At 39.8% G+C, this 24,832-nt stretch overlaps 1 protein-coding gene across 1 annotated transcript in view; it reads right to left on the bottom strand.

Moving 5' to 3' along the window:
- btaf1 (BTAF1 RNA polymerase II, B-TFIID transcription factor-associated) overlaps positions 1-22,007 on the bottom strand; it is a 31,828-nt gene extending 9,821 nt beyond the window's left edge. The window contains exons 1-22 of the mRNA XM_074675674.1: positions 21,571-22,007; positions 18,482-18,605; positions 18,221-18,335; positions 16,792-16,935; positions 14,607-14,806; positions 8,001-8,134; positions 7,725-7,854; positions 7,545-7,613; positions 7,365-7,454; positions 7,187-7,282; positions 6,037-6,213; positions 5,689-5,829; positions 5,479-5,603; positions 4,901-5,021; positions 4,532-4,636; positions 4,205-4,354; positions 3,458-3,600; positions 3,144-3,318; positions 2,838-3,041; positions 2,235-2,652; positions 1,867-2,054; positions 1,621-1,777 (exon numbers count right to left, since the gene is read on the bottom strand). Coding sequence (XP_074531775.1) covers positions 1,621-1,777; positions 1,867-2,054; positions 2,235-2,652; positions 2,838-3,041; positions 3,144-3,318; positions 3,458-3,600; positions 4,205-4,354; positions 4,532-4,636; positions 4,901-5,021; positions 5,479-5,603; positions 5,689-5,829; positions 6,037-6,213; positions 7,187-7,282; positions 7,365-7,454; positions 7,545-7,613; positions 7,725-7,854; positions 8,001-8,134; positions 14,607-14,806; positions 16,792-16,935; positions 18,221-18,335; positions 18,482-18,605; positions 21,571-21,584 — 3,220 coding nt within the window. The 5' untranslated portion in view covers positions 21,585-22,007. The remainder of the gene's footprint in view (positions 1-1,620; positions 1,778-1,866; positions 2,055-2,234; positions 2,653-2,837; positions 3,042-3,143; positions 3,319-3,457; positions 3,601-4,204; positions 4,355-4,531; positions 4,637-4,900; positions 5,022-5,478; positions 5,604-5,688; positions 5,830-6,036; positions 6,214-7,186; positions 7,283-7,364; positions 7,455-7,544; positions 7,614-7,724; positions 7,855-8,000; positions 8,135-14,606; positions 14,807-16,791; positions 16,936-18,220; positions 18,336-18,481; positions 18,606-21,570) is intronic.
- Positions 22,008-24,832: the final 2,825 nt, after the last annotated feature.

The following is a 24,832-nucleotide window of genomic DNA, read 5'->3' as shown; positions in this document are numbered from 1 at the left end:
CCTTTATTTTGAAATCCCGACCGGACACGCATGTCCGTCTCTGTCCAACCGCGAGTCGTTCTTAAGTTTCCTCTCAAGCCTCACGCACTCAGCGTATGAGACACACATTTGAACCTTTTCACTCTCTGACACGCCACGCCTGATATTTCTCCTGATGTAAAATGTACAGTTTAGCGCCCACCGACTCACACCGCTGTAGGCCAACGTGTAGTAAGACGCTGTTAGCATCACAGTGCTAAAAGGGAGCCAGACATATCGGCCAATCGTAAAATAGCTCTCCTGTATCCGGGTAAGATACGGTCGACCTGACAGCAGAGGATGCATGCTGCACGCACGACAGAAGTGCATCATCACACGACTGCAGTGAGTTATCTTATATTTTGATTTTGTTGCGCACTGATTCATGAAATTTCATATAGTTAAAAAGTAAAACGGTGAGAGCTTAGTGTCATTCCTCCTCCACATCGACTATTACACAGTGAAACAAAGTCTGATCACACTGACATACACACTGTGGTTATCCGGCATCACAGTAAAAAAAAAAAAAAAACTATCAATGTTAAGTTAGTTAAGTTGATAGTTCTAATTTTGAACAATAGAAATGTTTGGGTTTAATTAAAATCAAAGCTTCACATTTTGGATTTGATAGAAAATGGTCAAATGTTGGAGGTCAATAATAAAGTTTATGTAATCAGTAATTTTTAATTATAGTGTTGCATCATTACTTGATATAATAATCAAACATTACAGTATAACAGTAAGACCCATATTGTAATTGTGGGGGCAAAAAAGCACCTTACCTGAATTTAACCTGTTTTAATTTTAAAACATAATTAGATCGTATCGTCATAAAACTGGTGATTTACACCCCTAGTCTCAACTGATAGTTTCAGGTCTTCCTCAAAGCTGACAGTTGCTGATAATTACCTCCACCAAGGGAGTTATGACTTTGGACAACATAACTCAAAAAGTAACAAACAGATCTTGATGAAATTTTTAGGAAATGTTAAAATTGGGATAAGGTAGAAGTGATTAAATTTTAGAGATGATCCGGATTGCGGTCTGGATCCGGAATTTTTTTTCAAAGGACTCTTTATCATTGAGATACGGCTGTTTTCACCATATGTGTATATAACGCCACTCCGTACAAGACAAGGTCACCATAATTTCTGACAGATGTAAAAGTATGATCCAGATCCTGCCAATATTCTGGATACTAAGATCTATGAAATATGTACTGGGTCATCATAATTTTCAACACTGTCAGAAAACAAATCATGGTACAAACCTGCAAGTAACACCAAATTGTAGCAGACAGTCTGCTGAAAGGGAGTACAACATTAAAGTAGGACTGAAGTGTTGGTGACAACCACAATATGCTTGGTGGAGGTCTGTGCTCTCTGAGTGCTTTTCTAGTTTAGTATGTGCCTGTTTGTGACCTTATCCTTTATCACAGCAAGATATATCTGAGCCTGTTTTTATGTCAAGATTTTAAAAGCAGATAGTTACACAATTCAAAATAACACATTTTGAAATGAATGTATGCAGTGGTCACTAAGATGCTGTTTAAGTGTTGTCTATCAGGGAATAAAATCTGCCTAATGAACCGCATCAACCTACCAATGCAGTAACTGTCAGTCACCACTGCTCTCAGAGGTCCCACTGTGTTCTCCCACAGGTACGGCAGAGACTTTGTGAGGTCTGCACCAAAATGTTTTGCTATAGTCGTAAGAGAAAACTCCGCCCCTCGTCTCTGAATGAGAAATGGTTTCTTGCTCTGAAAAAGAACAAATGAGATGAAAAATTATCTACACAAAGTCTCATTGATACGCAGTGAATGTGAGAAAACTGTACTCTTGTTTTTACCTCGTCATTATCAGTGCTGATGGTGCTGCCAGGAGGGAGCTCGGTGGTGGGGGTCTTTGGAGCTTTCGGGGTTGGCCCCCTTTTACTGGTGATGGCAAATGCTGCTTTTTGGTGTCGGTAGAGGGTGATGATTCCTCGAGTTTTGTTGACCATGTGATGCATGCCATCCTTTTCCAGCCCACAGCCCACTGACATGAAGAATAAGGAGAAAGATGTGTTGTCACTTTTTGTGTTGACGTGGATTTGGCCGGTAAAACGTGTAACTTTAAATAAAAGTTAAACATGCTGGGCTTTTCAAAATTCAACTTTTTTTGAGATGACAATAATGTATAAAATTGGGGAAATGATGAGTTTTTAACAGTTCTTACTTTTGGCGTTTTCCTGTGTAGGGACGGGACAGGCAGATGAAGGAGTGGCTGAAGAATCGACACAGGCCGAGGCACAGAGGTTTTTGATGATCTTGGGGTTTGGGCATGGTGAGCGTCCAGCACACTGCTGTAGCAGCTTGGCTATAAAAGAGGCAGCATACCCCTGGATCAGGGTGTTCTCCTCCCGCTTGATCGCCTCCATCAGAGGCCGGATCAGTGGGTTGAGTTTGTCAGGAAGAACCTGCAGGTTGATGACTGCACAGGCTGTAAACATGTGAACCCGCAAATGCAGCTGCTGCCACTCCGTGCTCGTCTCCAGCACTGTGGCTTGAGCCTGCTGTCGTTTACAGTCCAACGCCTGCCACTGTTTGGATTTGACATTCAGAGCTTCTGTTGAGTTGGTAAAGATGGTGGTTACCTAGGAAACAAGCAGATAGAGATTGAAAGTGAGAGGGTAACTTCTAAAGTCTGAGCTAAGTTTAGGATGGCATTTTAGATATTTTATTATACAAGAGACTGAGACGCTTCATTCAGGATTACAAAGGTTCCTGTTGTCAGGTAATCAGGTGTAGTGCTCCAAAATATGTGCACAGGTGTACCTACCAGTTCATTAGCTTGATCAATAGTGAAAACACTACAGTTGATCCGGTCTTGCAGGTCTATGTTTGAGTCGGCTAACAGTGCAATGAGCTGCTTGCATTCGTTCTGCATGCGTGTGAAGGGGATGGCAATCTCATCGTAGTACAACTGCTCGGACAGAATGGCCAGAAGACGAGGCTGCACCATGGACGACACGAGCTGACAATCCTGAAAGAGAAATAAACACATTTCTGATTATTTTACAATCCTGATCCACCCAGAATTTTGAAAATCTTCCACAATAAACAATCTGTGTTTAGGGGTTTTCACCTTCTGCAGTGCAGCCCACTCACAAAGCACCAGAGACACAGCTATGCGCTGCAGGGCGGACTTGGAGTTGAGGTGGAAAAGCAGCAGCTGGCCCAAAGACTCAGCTGGTCGGATCTCCTGAGATGCGGCGTTGAGCTGAGGGTCACAGATACACCTACACAGAGCCCCCAGCAATCTGGATTGCAGATGGAGAGGATGGAAAAACGGTGTCAGAGCTGTAAGCTAACGTTTAACTACCCACTGTGGTTCTTCCGTTTTCTCAGGCAAAAAAACAGGACTGTGAACATTTCCCTCATCCAACAATCACAACTTACCTAGCAGCCATGAGACGAGCACGTATCACCACATAGTCCCGTGTCCCTGGGTCATCTGTCACCGTCTCTGCACCTGCTATATACTCCTGAACTGTTTCCTTCACCTGGTTGGTCCCTTGTCTGGCCTTTGTACCTGCCTTATCCTGTCAGAGCAGAGACAGAAGTATTTTACACGTTAAAGTTTGATAGGAAGGAAAAGCACTACACTGCCTTAAAAAATCAAATCATTGTCATCTTTGGCAGTAATATCAAAACTTTTTGTATCAGTCACCAAAACCACAACAACAGTTCTCACTCTGTCTGTAATAAACCACTTCAAGATGATTTTGAGCAAAGTAAATCCGCTCTCATCTCTCATTTAGTCAAAAAGTCATTCTTACAAAACTATTTCTTGAACATAATCATGGGGTTGAATGGTGCTGTATTTTTAAAATGATGCATCTTCACCTTATTAGATCATTTCCAGACTTGCTGAAGCTCTGCTGACTCATAAAAACAAATGTAAAGGTCCCTTTTATTACTGTTACACCTACAGTTTGTCTGTCACCTAGCAACCTCTGCAAGATTCGCTGCTTCCATTCATGTCCTCGAGACGCAATATTTGCATTGACTTTTCAATCAGAGAAAAATACCTTTCATTCCTGAAAGAGTCATAGTAACCTATCAAGACAAAACATCCACTGAGAACAGAACAGGATTAGGACTCATAGGAGTCTGTCATGTTGAGGATTAATCAAAGTGTCCTGCCTTAGTGCGAGCCTTCACTTCCAGCAGCATGTTCAGGTCAATGGGGATGTGTGAGGCCTGCATCATGAGACAGAGCCAGGCCCCCATCCATGGACAGCTGGCTGCCACCACAAACTGCTGCGGGGCCTGAGACAGCAGCTCCATCCACACCTGCACACAGAATCCAAAAGGTCAGATGTGTAGTTAAAATAGCAAGATTTATTATACAAAGTGGTGACATGTTTTAATCCCATTCTAACTGTGAGATTTGTTGAACTTCCACCAAATAAAAGCCCCTGTTAGTATTTCACTCATGATATAAGAGATATTTTAGATTATGCAACAAACCTTTTGGATTAGCTCCAGGATTTCCTCGTTGCTCTCCAGTATGCAGGATTGGAATATGTGTCGGAGCATGTCTTGTAGGATGGGGTTAATCCACAAGGCACAGCTCTGAACAGGAAACACAAGTGAGTATTCAAGCAGGCGAATAAATACTGTGCTGGGCGACACTAAAAGCTAAAACCAACACCAAACCCAGTAAGGTTCATTGCAGAGTAGGAGCAAAACAACAGGGACATTGTTTTTTGTGAGAAAATAAAAAACAACTAGAGAGCTACCAATCAGAAATATTGTCCAAACTCATCATCTTATATATGTATTATACAAACATTTAATTTGATAGGTGAATATCCAGCAGCTCTACATCACATTTACCTGCTCAGATTTAGACAGCAGAGTGAAAAGCGTCTCTAGTGCCGCCTTTCTAACGGATGATATTGTGTGTCTCAGGAACGGCCAAACCCGTGGGACCAGGACCGTTAGCGACTGCTGCATGCTGGAGTGGAGACAACGTGTAGAAATGAACACCAATCAGTATGGGCACTGTAGGGTCATCTCTTTAAAGATTATAATAAAGGATGACGGAATCAAGCACCAAGGTTTACATTTAAAGCTACACTTAAAAATTCAGACATCACCAGATTGTGATACACAGCTTTGCTCTGTAGCACCATTTGTTTATGTACATCAAGTTAACTTTGTAAGGCATGCAGTTATTTTTGACATTCATGCAAGTTACTGTAAAAACTTTTGGCCAAAATCAGATATTACAAAATACACAAACCTGATTTGGCTTCTTTGCTTTAAGAGATTAAAAATTAGACTTTATTTTCTTCATCTTAAAATCCCCACTGCAACCATGAAACTTTATGTCTGCTCCTCATCTCTCCCTTAGTATGATAGGTTGAAGCATTAATTTGTTCGTTCCTTGTTTGACCTTCACCATGACTGACCTGCACTGTCGGACCTGCGGGTAGGTGAGCAGAGACGACAACAGTGTCATGATGCTGTTCGTGGAAGCTGTGAGGTCATCCAGGTCCAAAAGAGCATCCCACAGAGTGTTCACGATGAAGGGCACCTGAAGCACACACAAACAAACCTTTTTAGAATTAAAACTTCAAGCTGCTTTTTTTTTTAATTTTAACTTCTGCTACCTCTCTGACCTTGCTCGGTAACAGCTGTACCAAACCTTCCACCACAGGGATGAGAGAAGAAGCTGCCACTGCTCTGACATCATCATCTAAATCCTGCAGACCTACAGTGATGGCTGGGAGCACACAGGGCAGCAACGCAGATATCAGGTCCTGAGGCACAGAGTTAAAAGCAGGTGAAGATTAACATAAATAAAGAAATTAGAAATAAAACAGATCTTAACAGTTAGATCTCCTTACATTTAATATACACTCTTTTTTTTATCTCAGGCCATGGTCTGAACATATTGAGTTTGAACATGGTGCAGGACCTTTTTATATTCCACAGCTTTTCCTATAAACAAGCAGAACAAATGGTACCTGTCTGACAGCCAAGGCGTACTTTATCCCGAGCAGGCCTCCATGGCGAACCTCCCACTGGTCTTCTTTTAGCAGCTTCAGCAGGACGTCTACTGTCATGGAAACACCGGTTTCATTCATGTAGCGAAGGGCCACACCGAGAGTCTGTGCACACGTCTCCCTGACAGGAGCCACCACCTGGAGGAGGGACAAGGTTTCAGTTAGATCACAAAAAGATGTTTGCAAAGATTGAGCTGGTTAACAATTAATGCACAAATATTGATGAGCACTGACAACACTTCAGTAGCCATGTGAGAAACTGTAAGCAGTAAAAGTAGCAAACAGCTGCTTTGCTCTTTCTCCAGATAAAATTATATCCAGGAGGTTTTTACTTTTAATTAAGGCTGCACAATTAATTGAATTTAAACCAACATCGCAATGTACAGGGTGCAATTTTCAAATCGCAGAGTCTGCAATTTAAAAAAATTAAAATTTAAAACAAGTTTCATGCACACAGACCTGGAGGGGATATTGTAACTTGTGCTCCTTCTTCTTTAAAACCAGCAAAAGTCAAAATGCTGTTATTTCTGACAAAAAATATTACACCTCTACAAGGCTTGAAGTTAAATCAATGAGTCAGTGTTCTTCTGTGATGGTGATAGTTAGATAAAGATATATTATTCGTATCAATGCATGATTCAATTTATTTCATTTCATCATGACATGTAGGCCTGGCCTTCATACTATAGAATGATATAGAATGATTTATTAATTGTTTTAGCAAATAATGCAAAAGCCCTACAACCCTACAAGTAGGGTTGGGTAGCAATAATCAGTTCCAGTTTGTAACCCGTTTCAAATTTCCAAGACATAATGAAGTTTGAATCAGTGATGTTTGTGCATTTTTAGTTCCCAACAGTGACAAAAACTTTCAAAATTAAACCTCAGTAAGAATTCTGCAGCCAACAGAAAGTTTGACATCTTTCAGGACCTGCAGTGTTTCTTTGCACTACACCACGAGAGGTCCTTTACAAATATTTCTAAAAAAAAAATTAAAGTTTAGAGAGCTCTCCTCCAACCCCAGTTCGATTTGGCCCAACATTCTAAAACTGTGTTTCAACTCAAAAAAAGTTTCTTAGCTAGCTGTAGTATCAAAAATGAAACAACTCACCTCATCAGATACAAAATCTCCAAAGCGGTCCAAAGCAAAGACACAGAGCAACCGGATGACCAAGTCCTCTATCCACTCTTGATGCTGCCGCAGCATCTAAACAAAGGTGTAAAACAGCCTGTGTCATGTTTCAGCTTTCTATAAACAAGAAATACACCTGAAGGGGAGTGAGGAGTACCTGTTCTGAAGTGCTCCCAACTAGCTTTCCACCCCCAGCACCATGAGACTTGAGGATTTCTCTAAGACCTGTGCCCGCACCATGACGAATCTGTAAACAACCAAACATGATCTTTTTTTACATGGATTTCAATCAGTGCATGTTCAGCCCTGCATTATCAGGTATATTCAGTATTCATACCTCCCACGAGGGATTAAAGAGGTCGTTGCAGAGCTCCTCACAGAAGCTCTCCAGAGGCCACTCATGTGTCTGAAAGAAAGCAACAGGACACATATATCATAAACAAATGTTTATGATATAATTTGAGGTCGTAACACTGTACAGGACCCACAATGAATGATAATGTTTTGAAATCCTTACCTCCTCTGACAGACCGGAGTTATCAGGAACGTTGTCGATTAAGACTTTGTGTTCTGTTGCTGGTTGGTCTATTACGACATTTGTGGTTTTCCTTCGTTTCTCTTCAGGCTCACCCTCAAAACTGTCGTTACTGTGAGGAAAAGGAGACAACAGGAAATCATTTTAACTTAAAACAAACATGAGTTTCCAACAAACAATAAGCAGAGCCCATTTTCAGAGACAGATACAATCAAAGTCACACTAAATACGTGTCAGGGGTGGGTTTCATTATCTTACCTCTTTTCGTTTGTATCCACATCTCTGGATCTTTGTTTGGCCACCAGCTTGGCCATCCTCTTTGCCTTGTTCCTCTGTCGATTGCTCATGCCTGGTCTGAACTCTGAGTCGATCAACTCAGCAGCTTGAATAGGCTGGAAAAAAAGGAGAAATGAAACTTTTGTTACTTGCTTCCTAACGTGCTGACAAGAATACCAATCAAATCATTAATATCAAGGTGTGGCTTCACTCGTCCTGGATATTAAAAATGTGTCACTACTTCCATTGGACACAGGCACATGTTCGTCTGCTTCCCTCGCAACTTATACTGACACTACCTCTCAATCCTCCTCAGTCTGTGATAGTTTCAGGCCAGAGTCTGACTGCACCTACTTTTAAAAACTGCTTCATCTTTTGAAAGCAATCTTTTAGTTTGAACACTTTTTAAACCTGAATATAGTTTCTTTTATTGAGGCTTTTAGAAGTTTGATATAACAGACATTTCAATAATAAGGTGGTTTCAATTAGATGTTTAAACCACAACTGTAATTCAGTTTGTCTCACCTGTAATGCTGACTGCTGCAGTGATTTCCTCTAAGTTGTTTTTTTTATTCTCTTTTATGCCACTTTGTTGTACAGCACATCAACAGCAACAGAGGTGGAGACAAATGAAGAAATGGTTTGGATTTTCAGCTCAGAGAAGCTTCTGTTTTATGGATCAATGATCATGTGTTAACCCATGATTGGCGCAGATTCACATGTTTCATAGTTGACACCTGAAGGCTGTCATACTCCGACTGCTACACTCAAATCTGCCCCAGTTTCTACAACAGATTGTGAAATTACAGCTATTATGAGAAAACACAACTTGAACCGTTTTCATCAGAACAATCTGAACAGCATCACACAATGAGCTCCACGATACTGTGTTTGTTTGTTCGTAGCTTTACTGTTTAATCACTGTTAATTTTTGTTATTATATTTTGTTAATTTTTGAAAAAATTTGCGACATAGGATAGGACATAGGATTTGCGACCGAGAAGCCAAGATTTCTGTGGTAGTTACAACAAATTGTCTCCACTGAACTATCTGTCAGACAGGTGTGCGATAAAGATTTCAGCATTTTTATTATTCCAGTTTCCGTAGTGAGACTACGTTGTCTCTTGGAGAAGTAATAAACACAATAACTAGTGCTGTCAGGCGATTAAAAAATAATCCAATTAATTACAGAATATGTAATTAATTAGTCATATCAATCACATTTTGATTTCATCCGCTTAAAGTCCCAAAATAAAGAATTTGAATTCTAGGACATTACAAAGTTGTAGAGCATGACTAATCAATCTAATGGATCGGTTCGCAGCCCAGTGTGAAGCGGCTGGGATGAGAATCAGCTCCTCCAAATCCGAGTCCATGGTCCTCAGCCGGAAAAGGGTGGAGTGCCCTCTTCAGGTCGGGGACGAGATCCTGCCCCAAGTGGAGGAGTTTAAGTATCTCGGGGTCTTGTTCGCGAGTGAGGGAAGGATGGAGCGAGAGATCGACAGGCGGATCGGTGCAGCGTCTGCAGTAATGCGGACTCTGCACAGGTCTGTCGTGGTGAAGAGGGAGCTGAGCCGGAAGGCGAAGCTCTCTGTTTACTGGTCGATCTTCGTTCCCACCCTCACCTATGGTCATGAGCTTTGGGTAGTGACCGAAAGAACAAGATCGCGGGTACAAGCGGCCGAAATGAGCTTCCTCCGTAGGGTGGCCGGGCTCTCCCTTAGAGATAGGGTGAGAAGCTTGGCTATTCGGGAGGAGCTCGGAGTAGAGCCGCTGCTCCTCCGCGTTGAGAGGAGCCAGATGAGGTGGCTTGGGCATCTGATACGGATGCTTCCCGGACACCTCCCTGGTGAGGTGTTCAGGGCACGTCCCACCGGGAGGAGACCCCGGGGCAGACCCAGGACACGTTGGAGAGACTACATCTCTCGGCTGGCCTGGGAACGTCTTGGGATCCTTCCGGAAGAGCTGTCCGAAGTGGCTAGGGAGAGGGAAGTCTGGGCTTCCCTGCTTAAGCTGCTGCCCCCGCGACCCGACCCCGGATAAGCGGAAGAAGATGGATGGATGGATGACTAATCAAATGAATACTCGAAGAAGAAATCCACATTTTTCAACTGGCTAATACTAAAATGTCTGTGTTCGCTGCTTTTGATGTTGTGCAACAATTTCCTGCATCTATAGAAGTAAATCATGTGAGGCGGGGTCTGGTGGAGCTTGTCAATCAAAATCATGCTCGTTATCTACTGTGGGTGAGAGCGGTGTGCTCTTTGGATGAGAGATCAGCATGGATATGAGGAGAAGATGGGAGCTGACAGAGACATAGCCAGACGCTGCAAGTCAGAAAAGTTCAGGCAGCTCACACTGAGAATGTGTTGGGGTAATTCAGAGAGAAAGAGCAGCGTGACCGTGAGAAAAGACGAAGGAGATCATGGAGAGCATCAAAGGATGAAGCGCCTGAACGTGATAAAAAAAAGTTCGTTTTGTCTGTTTTTTGGATCAAAAACAAGAAGAGAGACATAAAAAAATGATTTAACTCTTCTTAGGTAGTTTTAGTGTTTACATAGTCATAGAAAACAATATTATTTGAGTCTTGAAAGATCATTCATGATGCTTTGAAAATGGCTGGCAGCCAATGAGTTAATTGTGTTAATTTTTTTAACTCATTAATTTGCGGTGTAATTAATAAATCTAATTAAAGCATTAAAGTGACAGCCCAAACAATAGTATGTTATTTGAAGGTCAAACAGTCTTTTTTTACTCCGTTATATTAAGTACAGAGGACTGCTTTTTGTAGTGGGTCTGTGATTCTTACGCCCTTTGTTTGAAGATCCCCACAGAATAAACAGGGTATAAAATTGAGCTGTGTGTCACAAAATTGGCCCAACAACCAAGTCCTGAATCAAAATGTCTTATTTCACAGACTGGGGTGATAACAGCTTGCTTGAAGAGCAGCTTGGAGCTGCTCTGGGACGATGAATTATGCATCCTGGGGTAGAGAGAGATCTAACCGTCGATTTCCCAATTTATGGACGACTTGTTTCCCCCTGAGCTGAAACTAACACTTTGAAATGTCTGCTTTGCAAAACATCTCATCCTCTCACTGTCAGAGCTGAGTGAATACTGAACATGTCTATAAAAATACTACTTAAACGAGCTGAATTGGTGAGTATAATTTTGTCAAAAGGTGGTTTAAGTTCAAGAGAACACTGTAGAGTCAGGTTAAGTTGTGAACTTTTGCTTATTTCACATTTTATGCAATGGCAAAGGCCAGATCGGGGCATGTGATTGGCTGTGGCAGGTCAGTCCAGACCCCCGAGCTACCTCACAGGATTCAAAGTAATACGATGCAGAGTAGACCAGACTATTGAGTGACTCATTTTACAAACACACACTGCCTAAAAGCTCCATGAATTGAGTGTGCTGCTTTTGGCCTTAAATAAATCCAACTTCCTCTTCCTTCTCGTTCAGGAGGGATCTTCATGATTTCATACTCTGGAATGTGGAGCTTCATTCAGCAGAGACTTCATCGTATTTCCTGATTTCCTAATCACTGTTACTAAAATTCTCCTTTTAAGCTGAAATAAATGCAGCTCCTCAGAAAAACAGACAGAGGCCTGGAACATATGAAAACAAAAGCATTGATCCACAAAACACACAACAGTTTGATCTGTTCAAGGCTCGGGAACAGAGTGAGTCACAAAACAGACTGTCAGGACGAATAGATAACAACAGCTGAGTCAGAATGAAGCAAACACATTTTGGAACAGATATCCTGTCAGGACAAGCTTTTCCGCTGCCATGCATTTATGAGTACAAGCACATCGATTTGACAACTGAAGCTCTGCTGCATTTCACTTTTTACACAATTTACTGCAATTCTTCACTCGACAGAATTTTTCATTTCCTTACGCTGATGCAGAAAAACCATCAGTGGTCATCTGACTGCAGTAATTCACAGCCTGTAGGCCATTCTGCCTAAAGGGACGGTACTGCCAACCACCAAGGACAGCTCCAACAGAGAAGTCAGAGCCAACAGCATCATCTGTGACACACCAAAGTCAAACCTCTGAGCCCACCTTCCATCAGGTGAAGGGTTTCAGACTTCACAGACGCGTATCCAGACTGAGGAACAGCTCCACACCAAGAGCTGTCAGACTGCTTCCTCCCACACAACCACACACTGGACATCTATCTCTTACCAAGCTTACCAAGCAAGGATGTCATCTTTAATTTCACTCAAATAGTTCTTTTTAATATATTTACTGCATACATTTACCAAAAAAAATTTGTTCCATAGTAATTTGAACAGATAAAAAAAAGCTTTAAGCTGATATAGAGTGGAACATCAATGGGGACAGGAAAATGTTATCAATCCCCATTTAAGTCAACCTGTCAATTTACACTGGATTCGCTCTGTTGTGGCCTGGCAGGTCACAGGTAATTCACTGTCATCCTATTTTTGTGAGATGCAGAGCTGTGACGCACAAATTCAGCATAGGGAAGATCGAGCAGAACAGGAAGTTGTGCGCGGAAACTACCTAAAAACAGCCCATGACTTTCAAAATAAAACAAATTGGGTATAAACTAGGTCATACTTAGCCTGACTTCGACAACAAACTGGCATAATGAACGGAGCCAGACCAGGAGTCAACTGGTTTAGTTGAGGCGTTAACCTGATATTGGGAATGTCACTGGAATCGAATGTGCAGAAAGATCCACCAAATCTCAATCATAGTTTAATTGAATTGCTATAGTCAGGATGTCACACACAGTTTTTGTTTTTTGAATTAAATAGAGGATCCACAATCATATATTTAGTCACTGACCTCTTAAAGATAGAGCATGGGTCTTATCTGTTATATTCAGAAACAGTTACTTGTTTAAGTTATGTTAGCAAAACAAGACTTGTAAGGAAAAAACGTCCCCACCAAATAATAAAAGAATAAACAAAAGGTTTTCTCATAACTTTGATGAAATTTAAGGCTGTATTCAGACCAGAAAAGTCCTTTGGTCCACTTGTTTGGTCCGGACCAAAAGTGGACTTTATTTTTTTCGTTTGGTGTGGTTTGTATTCAGATTGTACTTTTTGCAAGTGGACTATATTCTTTAAACACCTAAACACGTGTGTGACGATCAGTGCTCTCATTGGACAGCACTGACAAAGGGCGGCACACAGAATACAGACCCAGAAATGGAGGTAAACGTGTGTTTGTGCTCTTATTAGAGCTGCAAAATCATTTTCAGTTTCAATAGCAGCTCCTTCAAAGAAGGCTTAACAACACCGTTTCAAATTTTGGAACAGCGAAGACGAATGCGCGCAGCAAGGAGACCCTATGCTCTGCGTGTCCTGACCCACAACATGCTAGCAACAGCGTGGCTAAACAGAAGATGGAGGATCAGGTATGAACCAAAGACGGTTAGGTTACGGTGGCTTTGTAGGCCCAAAAGGCTCATGTAGCCTGTAGTTAGTTCGGATGGACCTTAGTTTGTATTCAGACCTGCACCGAAGAACCACGAACCGCACCAGAGTTCGTTTGAAAGCAGACCGAGACCACCTCAAAAAGTGGACCTCAGTCCAGTTGTTTGGTCCGCACCAGGGTGTGTTTGTGTCTATTCACACCTGCATGAAAAGTCCGCACCAGCGTGGGAAACAAATCCTGGTCCGTTTAAAGGGGACCAAACAGTCCAGGTCTGAATACGCCCGAAAAAACTTTCAAAAGTGTCACTGAAGTTCTTCACATGAAGACTCAGTTGGATCCCTTACCCAGATAAAATTGTTAACAAAAGCCAAAAAGCATCAACACTTGTTGAAAAATTAAACAGCCACCAAATCTATTTTCACCTGATTAGTTCTTTTCAATCCTGATTGTCTTTCATTAGTACACCCCCTCCTCATTCACAGAGATGTATGAGAGTTAAATTGAGACTGTTACATAACCAGTTAAAACTCCCCACAGTGACTTTACTTAAGAACACTTAGCTAGGTAAGGCTGGCCTTGAGCTAAAGCCACAGACTCCAGTAAGAGGACACTCCGTTGCTGACTGAAGCAGCAAACACAGGCATCCACTTCCTGTCTCACACGTTTGGTCAGATCACTCTACTTAAAAACTGTACAGTCACTGAAGACCGAATGACTGAAAGCTGTTGAGCCAACTATAAATAAGTCACTAAAGGTGAGAGGGCGTGTTCTTCTTACAGCCCCACAGCTGTGAAACTCTTTACCTGAGGAAGTGAGGTCAGCTCAGTCTGAGCTTGCTTTCATATCACTTCGCCAAATTAATGTACAGTCTTATGACAGTAAATCTGTTGATTTCCTGCTTTTAATAATCAGCATTATTATTGTTATTTCACTTACTACTATTTCATTACTTTTCATTTTCTGGCACAACCGGACTGTATTTCATCTTGCATGATCAACAGCTCAGCTCTTACTTTTAATGTTTTCCTTTTTTTGTGTTATTGTATTCTGTCTGTGTGCATTTTGATTTCTTGTGTAAAGCTCTTTGTGACTGCATTTTGAAAGGTTCCATACAAATATGTGATTTACTGTCATTGAAATGGTTATTAAATCTTAGCTAAAATGTACCCACCACATGATTTTTGGAGCTGGATCCAGCTGTGGCTTTACTTCCGTGGGCTCTCAGTCCACTGGGTTGGCAGGTGTAGTCCAGATCCTCGTCATTGAAGAGATCCTCAGTGTCCATCCCGATAGCAGCACCCATGTCCAGACCCAACTTCTTCTGAAGGAGCTTTCTCTGACGTGCCAAGCGCTCCTTTGGGTCCATCTCACCTGGAAGAAACATAAATACAGTCAGCGGGAACACTTAATCTAGCAGCTGCAGCAGTGTTAGGAAAGCTGACCATGTCTGAGTAAAAAAACAGCATCACAAATGTTACGTGTTAGAGCCGTACATACATACAGGGAATCACGTGCATGGCAGCTCTGTAAAATCACACACAGCACGCTAAATTTAGATTAACTAAAGAGAAGCAAATGACGATATGACTCAGTGCAAGGAAGAGACAAAAAAGAAGATCAAATTCAAATGACAACCAGGGAGGATAAGAAACAGGTTTCCATATTCAAACAGCATGCAAATCTGTTTTTCGGACACAAGGTTTAGAGGTTTTGTTTCCATCAGAGACAACCCAAGACAGAAAAGCTGAAGTTGAAGACACATTGCGGAAAAGGTTACATTTTCTATATTCTTCAGCCTTTACATTTTTATGTTTGATTTTTCCTTTATAAGCTTTGGGATCCAGAGGTAAAATAATTTTGTGAAGTTCAACTTTTAAATATAGTTCATTTAAACGTTTTTCAAGCTCACACAACAACAAACTGACAGCATACACCAACTTTGCGATTCAGCCTCCTGTCCTCTCTAACCACACCATGTAGCTGTATCTGAACACTGGTTAAAGCAGCTTTAAATTAACCATAGGTGTTTCATCGATGCTCTTTTAAAAATTGCTTCAGGGCTGCTGCAAGCTGATCTGTTGTTTTCATTATCTCAACTTATTTTTGCCTGTAAGTACCTCTTAAATTTATGCAGTTAAAAACTACCAAAAAAAGTGACCTGCACTGTAAGAAAGACTTTTAGAAATGTAAAAATGCCCAGTTTATTGGTGCTGTAGCATGTTTTAGGATGCTGTTTTGGGGGAGCTTTACAGCCCAGCTCTAACTGCGATTAGCTGGTCTCAGTTAATAACCATTTACACAGCACGCAGGTGATTTTAGGGAAAACATCTGATGCATGAATTTTATTTGGCAAGAAAAAGTCATGACAGGATGCATCTCAAACTAAAACTGACAGACATGACTGACACCAACTATTTTCATCATGAGTTCACCTGTTCTTTCATTAAACACTGTTTCTTTTCTCAATTTGGTAAGTGTCTGCTGGGACCAAGGTTATAATAGTTAACTAAAACGAAACTGAAAACGAAAACTAAAAATTAAAAAACTAGAAAAGAAAACAAAAGCGATAAGTAAACTAAAACTGTATCTTGTGTTCACAAAACAAACTGAAGCTAACTAAAATGATAGACAAAATGTCCTTAGTTATAGTTTTTGACAATATTAATAGCCTTTAGGATTTAAATTAATCCGACACATTTTCCCAACCAATTTTAGACAGTTTTAGGCAGTTGTGTCAGTGCCACACAGCATCATCATAGCAGCGTATAGGGACGAGCATGTTTACTACACTGACTGGCTGTGCGCTGTGCTGCGACGAAACATAGTGGAGCAATGAATTAGAATATCTGTAATAGTTTAATTGCGACTCGGTTTCTTATTATTAAAGCTCATATTATATTGTTTTTTAATAATTTATGTAATTTATGTCAACATTATTTTATATAATTGATGCTTATATTTTTTATACTTAGTTTATATTATTTTTATGAGTTTAAGGCAGCAGCCAACATTTCGGTATCAGCATTGACTGAGCAGTGAGCACTATGTTGGACTTGAAAATAAATAGAATGACAAAATATTTACTCTGACCTTTTTGAATCCTGCACCTGGTTAAAAAGGTATGAAAAACTGAAACTAAACTAAAACTAAACGAAAACTAAGCCTTGTTGCAAAAATCAAAACTAAATAAAAACTAGAATGCCTGCTCTAAAACAAATTAAAACTAAACTGTAATGGAAAATAAAATGTCAAAACTAACTAGAACTAAACTATAATGACAAATCCAAAACTAATATAACCTTGGCTGGGACATGTAGGTCAAGAAAATAGAAAACATAAAAAGATTTGCTACAAACCAGTTTTGTCATCCTGCAGCTCAAACTCTGCCCCGGCAGACCCCAGCAGAGAGGCTCCATGTTTGAGGAGGCGGGAGATATCAAAGTGGTAGAAAGTCAGACGGTCGCAGGAGGAGTCCTCTGGAGATAAATCTTCACAAGACTCTGCAGGAAACACCAAAGAGAACAGGCTGATCAATGCAAAATGTATCTCTGAAGAACTTAGTGAACCCATTCATGTCCCTGTGCTGCCTTTTACAAAGCAGAATGTTGTAATTTCACCCATCCTGTAACACTCCTGGGATGGATCTGGGAAAAAAATACCTTCATTGATGCTTTTTTTTAACAGCTGATAAATACTAAACCATCATACCTGCACTCTTTCCACAGGGATACATTTTACCACAACAAAGATGCAAACATTACTTTATATCATTAAAAATTCAGATGTAAAATTTGAAGCAGTCATGGTTTGAGGAATTCCAAATAACAAACAATCTAAATTTAGTCTTCAGGTCACCTATTATTTCCTATTATACCATCAGTCAAGAAGAGTCCAATTTCACTTCCTTTTTACGTCAAATCTCTGTTCTCAAATCAACACAAGAAGAGCAGAAGGCAACTTCAAACGTCAGTTTGATTTCAAATGACAAAAAGCCAAAATAAATATTGTTAAAAGCGATGAAAGATTATGATCTGTGCTTTTTTACCTGATTAACAAAGTGTACGTTTTTATCAGTTACATCAGTGAACTGATGGGACACTCACACACACACTGATCACATGTATCAGCACCAAACAAGGGCTGCACTCGATGCTCATCTTTGACAGTCAAACAGGATTTGGCTGTTTGTGACAATCCTTCAACATTTTCTTTTCATAGATTGGTCAGAACCAACAGACACATGTTGTATTAAACTGTAATGTGCGTAATGAATCAGAGCTCACTGTAAGACAGCTGTTGACTGATCAGTAAAAATAATCCAGCCTCATTTCTGTTCTCTCTGTGTGCCTCAGATCAGCCTTCTTTATACAGCTTTGTGTGACTGGATGAGGAATCGAAGTTAAAATTTAGCCGAGTTAAAGAGAAGTTAAGGTAGTTTCAGAACAGCTCACAGCTTTCACACTATGTGAGGTTTACTGCCTGTCTTACTGCCTCTCCTGCATCGCTCTGTTCACAGAGATGCAGCTGAAAAAACACAGCACAGATATATGACTGGCGAAGATCATGTTGCTTCAGATTCTTCTCTATCGAGTTTGAATCAACAACTTTTAGGTGACGCACCAAATTTCACTCATATGAACATCAGTGTAGTGAACCTTTTATACACAAAAATGCTGAATGGAGGAGAAACAAGACTGGAGATTAAAAACAAAGGAACACAGAGTTGAAGGAATCAGCCTGAGCTAACATCAGGTTAAATTTGACGATAAGTTATACAAAGCTCACCTTCTTTAGGCCTAGGAGCTGGGTCCCACTCAGGAATATTCCTTACTATGGCCTCTACAGCTTGGCCTGCTGCTATACGAGTGTCCCAGTTGGGACTTCTTAGGTAGGTCAGAACCTTAATAGACAAAAAAAGATTTTATGTAACAACAAATCATCATATTTGTACAGAGACAAACGGGATACACACAGTGTTGCAATTTAATAAACAGTGAGAATAAGGATGTCTTCACAAAGCTAACACACACATACGCACATACACACCTTTGATAGGAGGTTATTGAGCTCATGAGGGTGCAGTTTGACCACTTCTCCAAGCTGCTGAGCGGCTGCTTTCCTGGTTACTGGTGTTGTTCCGGTGTCGAGCAGGATAAACAGACGATCAAGTCTGCGTACAGGTAACAATAAAGGTCAACAGAACATTTCAGACAACACACACACAACACTACGCAAACATGCTGCTTCCTCCACACACCCCTGGTGTGTTATGACTTCTTATGAGCTTTTGCACTTTAATAACAGACTCAGAACACATGAGCTCAATCTTGATTTATGTTCAAAAATATGAGCTTTCCAAAGACTCCCCCTGAGGATTTAAGCACGCTCTTAATGCATGCTAAAATGATTCCTTAATATGACTTGTTGGGCTTTACACCAAGGTACAGTGTCTAATGATCCTGGTCTTTAACTGCTGTCATTAGCAGGCTATTAATACAAGAGGTGACTGGATTAGAGACACTGGATTGAGCCTTGCTACTACTAATACTTAAGCTCAACTGAAGAGAAGTCTGCTTCACTGCGTAGGACAGAGACCACTGTCCACACATAGGCTGAATTACATTCAACACCTCCTTTGTATTTCAAACAGAGGGTAAATATTTGAGGCAATTATCAACTTGTTCCTGGCATCTTGCCATTTTCCACTTTAATGGAAACAATACCAGAGATATGTAATGGAAACTAATAGTATGGGTTCGTCTTGAAGGTTTGGCTCCACTTCATACTAATATTATATCATGCTTTGCCTAATAAACAACTTTAAGGTAAAAGATAGTTTTAAAAATATTTGGGGGAATGTTCCAAATACTTTCAAGACCACGGCATCAATTTGTAAAATGTTTTACTTTCCCTAGGTTGAAGTTAATTCATGCACAACTTTAATGTCCAAAGCATCTGAACCAAAATAAAAAACTCAGAACCTTTCTTTGAGCATTAACCAAGGTTAAAATAGGTTTGGATAGTAATAGTTTAGTTTTAGTTAGTTTTGACATTTTATTGTCCATTACAGTTTAGTTTTAATTAGTTTTAGAGCAGGCATTCTAGTTTTTATTTCGTTTTGATTCTTGCAACAAGGCTTAGTTTTAGTTAAGTTTTAGTTTCTTCATACCTTATTAACCAGGTGCAGGATTCTAAAAGGTCAGAGTAAATATTTTGTCATACTGTTTATTTTCAAGTCCAACATAGTCCTCACTGCTCAGTCAATGCTGATACTGAAATGTTGGCTGCTGCCTTCAACACATGTAAATAATACAAACTTAATATAAAAAATATAAGCATAAATTATATAAAATAATGTTGGCATAAATTACATAAAAATAATATAAACATAAATTATAAAAAAACAATATAATATGAGCTTCAATAAATAAAAACTTGGACTCTGTAACAATAAAGGCAGACTCAAAAACAAAAAAAAACTTGGACTTTGTAACAATTAAACTATTACTGATGCTCTAATTCATTGCTCCTCTACGTTTCGTGGCAGCACAGCGCACAGCCAGTCAGTGCAGTAAACATGCTCGTCCCAGTACGTCACTATGATGGTGCCGTACAGTGCTGACAACTGCCTAAAACTGTCTAAAATTGATTGGGAAAATGTGTCGGATTAATTTAAATCCTAAAGGCTATTAATATTGTCAAAAACTATAACTAAGGGAATTTTGTCTATCATTTTAGTTAGTTTCAGTTTGTTTTGTGAACACAAGATACAGTTTTAGTTTACTTATCGCTTTTGTTTTCTTTTCTAGTTTTTATTAGTTTGAGTTAACTGCAATGTATTTTAAATTTTAGTTTTCGTTTTCAGTTTCGTTTTAGTTAACTATTACAACCTTGGCATTAACTTTTTTTTTATTTTATTTTTTAAATATACAGATGATGAAATGTTTCCACAGGAAGTAGCAGATCTAACTACAAAGATGGCAAACCTAACTACAACAGCAGGTTTGCTCATGGTCAGTGCAGCCTCTAAAAGCAGTATGGGAGGCAGAGACTTCCATCATCAGTCCTCTCTGCCTATGTCTAAACTCTACCTCAGGAAAAGGCCCAAGCATTCCTTTCTTGATAAAGCTTCAGATAAACTTAAGCTGGTTGAGGCTTGAACCAGCCCCTAAGTCATACTGCTGTAAGGTTTTATCTCCACTCATGTCATATTACTGCATGTCCCTAACATAAAATCTGTATTTACATTACAGGTAATAAAAAATAACTTCCAGGAGTGAGCTTCCTTGTTTAATAGGTTTTTATGGATCATTGCTGCAGACAACCTGATCAAAACTCCACTCCTCCAGCAACTATTGCACACACTCATCTGTATTGCTGTCACTATAGCTATAAATTTGTGCGTTCTCCTCTATCCATCTCTTTCTCTGAACATCTTTCACTTCCTCAAATTTAAAGCCCAGCACAGTTGAGACAGATGGCTCCTCAACATGAGTCTGCTCCTGCTTGAGGTTTCTGCCTATAGAATTTTTTCCTTGCCACTGCTGCCAAATGCTTGCTCATGGTGGACTTGTGTTGGTTTTCCTGCAGCAAGGAATACGGTCCCCGTGTGCTCTTTATGTAAAGGGCTTTGAGATAATATTTGCTATGCACAGGCGCTAAATGAATACAACTTTATTGACAACTTAATGTTGATTGACAAGTGTTTAGATGCCAAAATCAATTGCGGGAAATTCGCATCAGCTGAAACTCCCCTTAGGGAAAATGAGCTTATCTTGCCTCCTGTAAACTGCACACCAATAGTGAGAAAGTTACACTATAACGTAACACTATGTTAGCTGGCTGGCTAACGTTAGTGGGCCGTCGCCATGCCATTCTTTGACAAGTCTAAAGCGGGTACTAGCCGGCTAGCTAGCTAAGTGTTAAGTAAAGCCGGTGTATAGAAATAATGAGTTACCCGGTTTATTGGCAACTTTGGCCCTAATGCGTCTGTGGTTGTCGTAATAAAAACAGCCGTACCCTCGCGCCCCCTGTAACTACGACAACCACAGACGCACTCGGCTGAAAGTCTCTTGTTAACAGGGTCCCTTGTTAAACCGAAACACCGGACAGACACCACCGTTGTTCAAACTTACCTTGTAACAGCCATGTTTTTTATTCTGTTGCCTTTACGTTCCACATTCAACAGGCAATCTGTGTTTTTATAAGTTCCCTTCCCTTGTCTTCAATGTTTGCAGAAAACAGCAGGTGAAGTAAGTAGCTAGTTAGCGGCTACCACTCGCTGGTTAGCCGAGGCCCGTAGTGTGTGCTGCCTCTGACCACCCAGCTCCGTCTATCGAGGAGAGGGGAAACTTCAACACCGATTCATGGCTTCAAACTTCTCCCTCTTGTCTCTTCGCTATCTTCTCCCACAAAATATCATCGAGTACCGTACGCATACCAATCTGTAGCCCGAGTTACCCTTCAGAACTCTTCGCGGATAAATATTTCAGCCTGATAAGGTGTAAAGAGTTATTTTGTCGCACGTTGAGGGCAACCCAGAAGACTGTTTTTATATGAGGAGCCATCTTGCATTTATTCCTTCCTCCATAGCAGGTGGAAGCTGATTGGCTACAAGCAAAAATGGGAACCAATCAAAATGCACGTTAAAAGAGGAAACGAATGGAAAGAAAAAAAGCCAAAAGGGATTGTTTTTTTTCTTCTTTGGGTTAAGACACGTTGTGTCATACGTGGGTATGGTTCATTTAAATCAACATTAAGTCACCAATTACCAGTATTATATCTTTGATATGTTCTCAGCCCTCTACTTACTCAGTATGCTTCTTTATTCTGACAAGTTATTATCCACGGTCTTTTATGATTTCGAGTTTCTTTTTTTTCTTGCAGCTTCCAGTTAGAGATGCAACTGGCCATGGTCCTGAAAGTCATAGGTTGGCCATTAGAGTTTAAGACTGAGAATCTTTCTGTATACGGAGCATTAAACTCAAACTCAACGTTATTCATTTAGCATCTTTTTTTTTTACATTTAAGTGCAGCCCAAAGTGCTTTTCAAAAGAAAGATAAAATAGACAACAGCAATATATGAGAAAAGTAGGCTACTTAAAGAAAGAATAAAAATTAGTGCAAGAAAAAAATAACTTGATAAGTTCTGAATAGCAAAAGGCCAGTACAATAAAACGAGCGACAATGAATGAAATTAATTAAAATTAGTTAACATCAACTTTTAGTAGCTTTTAATTGAATTAAAGCAAAATTTATGTCAAAACAAAAAAAAACAAAAAAGCAAGTTGGGGAAAAAGTTAAGATAAAACGTATTAATAATGCAGTCTAGAGCTAAAAAGAAATTGTTCCAAATCAAAAACCAGATTTAAAATGTTTGTCTTTAGTTTGTTTTGTAAAACACTCAGAGAGCTTGTTGCTCAGATGTCTAGAGGGAGCATTTCAGAGTTTGGGGGCATAAGACACAAGGAACTCTTAAAAAGGAAGCATTTGAGGGCCCCCCCCCCCCTTCACCATAGACAAATTAGAAACAGAAATCATTATCTCAACATCCCCCAATTTTGTCAGTGCTATAAAACTTGTAACTGGAATTAAATTGCCTTCTTTGATAATGAATTATCTTGAGCAAAAATCCTAAACTTGATGACTGAACAGTTCTTGTGCAGTATGATTTGTTGTTTCTAAATTCATTGTGTATTCCCCTTTTGCAACAAGATGAATTCTAAACTTTTTTTTTTTTTTTTTAACAAAAGTTTCCAAAACATATTGACTAATTTTTCCCATTTTTTACGTCACTACTGACATCATGATGTGGTACTCAAAAAATAGGTTTTCGCATGAAATCTGTTCAATTCTCAACAGCTTTCTTATTGTGTTTGGCATATGTATTTCTATTTTGACGTCTGAAATCCTGTCTGAAAATTTCAACTTTATTTTCATAAATCTGATTTAACATTTAACATGGTCTGAATTTTTTTTACACTCTGTACTTTTTCTTAATTCTCACTGAAATTCACTTTAAAGAACATTTAATGATATATTCTCTGTCACATTTCAATTGTATAATCAAGAAAGATCTCCACTTGACACACTTGATATGACTGCAGAGTTACATAATTAATACTGTTGATAATGGCGCCCTAGCATATAAAACTGCATAACCATTCTGAAGCATCATGAAGAGGAGGAAGCACTGCATGTTTGAGATATTATATTCTTTAACAGAGCATTATGAGAAGGTGGCTTCAGAGGAAACAGATATTTTAAACTTTTATTTATCATCTTGTAAAATAAATGTCTCAGTACAAAGAGAAATGCAAATTTGAAGTGATTTTATCTCATAATGAGAATCCTGTCTGTTTTCAGAGTTTTGGTTATGAAACATAGTTATGCAATGTCTAAAATAAGCACAGGGCAGCGCTGTTAGGAGTGCTCGTGTGCTCACATTTACATTACAGTAGATCCAGTTTTATCTGTTGTGCTTGAGCTGGCCCAAACGAAAAAATGAAAATATAACAAATTACAGTGCGTTAAAAGGAATCATATAAAAGCTTTTAACATGTACATAACCTCTTTTGTTGGCTTCATTCATTTTCTTTCTCCCTTAAATTGATTTCAGAGCATGTGTTAATATCTTGATGTTTCTTCCTGAAGCAGATAATTTTTTTTTCCATTTGAAGAAATATCATACACTTTCACATCTGCAGAGAGGGTGTTTACTCAGTGAAACAGAGGAGAAGGAGCTTCAGTGTGAGTCTTACCACACTGACACACATCATGAGCACATCGATTTGGAAACTGGCAAGGATGCATATTGTGTTTCTTAACATGAACTGTATTTAACTGATTGTGAAGAGTCTAGATGTAAAAAAAATGGAAATCTAGAGTAATGCCCAAATAACTCTGGCTGAAAACGTCTGAGCGAGAATACCTGTGGTAAACTGGAGGAGGGAGAGTCAGACAGGTGAGGAGCTGATAGTAAAACAAACTGACATCTGCCAACTTCAATCTGCAAACGTTTCCATCACGAGCTGCATGCTGAGAATAATCCCCCTTCGTCTTATTTGAAAACACTGCTGGGATCTCAATGACATATCCACGCTGGCTCAGGCTTGTACCATCTGCCTCCAGAAAAACACACACACACACACACACACACACACACACACACACACACACACACACACACACACACACACACACACACACACACACACACACACACGTCATCCAAACTAAGAGAGAGGGAGAGCGTTCCTGATGCAAAGATAAATGCAAGCCATCATCTGAGGCTTTATTGTACTGTTTAAAAAGCACATGGCATCATGTGTGTGAAATGAGCTCATAAATCTGTGGGAGGGAGATGCTTTTTTCTCAAAGAAAGAAAGAAAGAAAGAA

The sequence above is a fragment of the Halichoeres trimaculatus genome, unplaced genomic scaffold (genome assembly GCF_033239565.1).
Source record: "Halichoeres trimaculatus isolate MK-OKI-2021-1 unplaced genomic scaffold, fHalTri1.1 fHalTri1_scaffold_8, whole genome shotgun sequence".
Lineage (NCBI taxonomy): Eukaryota > Metazoa > Chordata > Actinopteri > Labriformes > Labridae > Halichoeres > Halichoeres trimaculatus.
The sequence above is the reverse complement of the archived record's forward strand: the minus strand, read 5'-3'. Positions and strand labels throughout refer to the sequence as shown.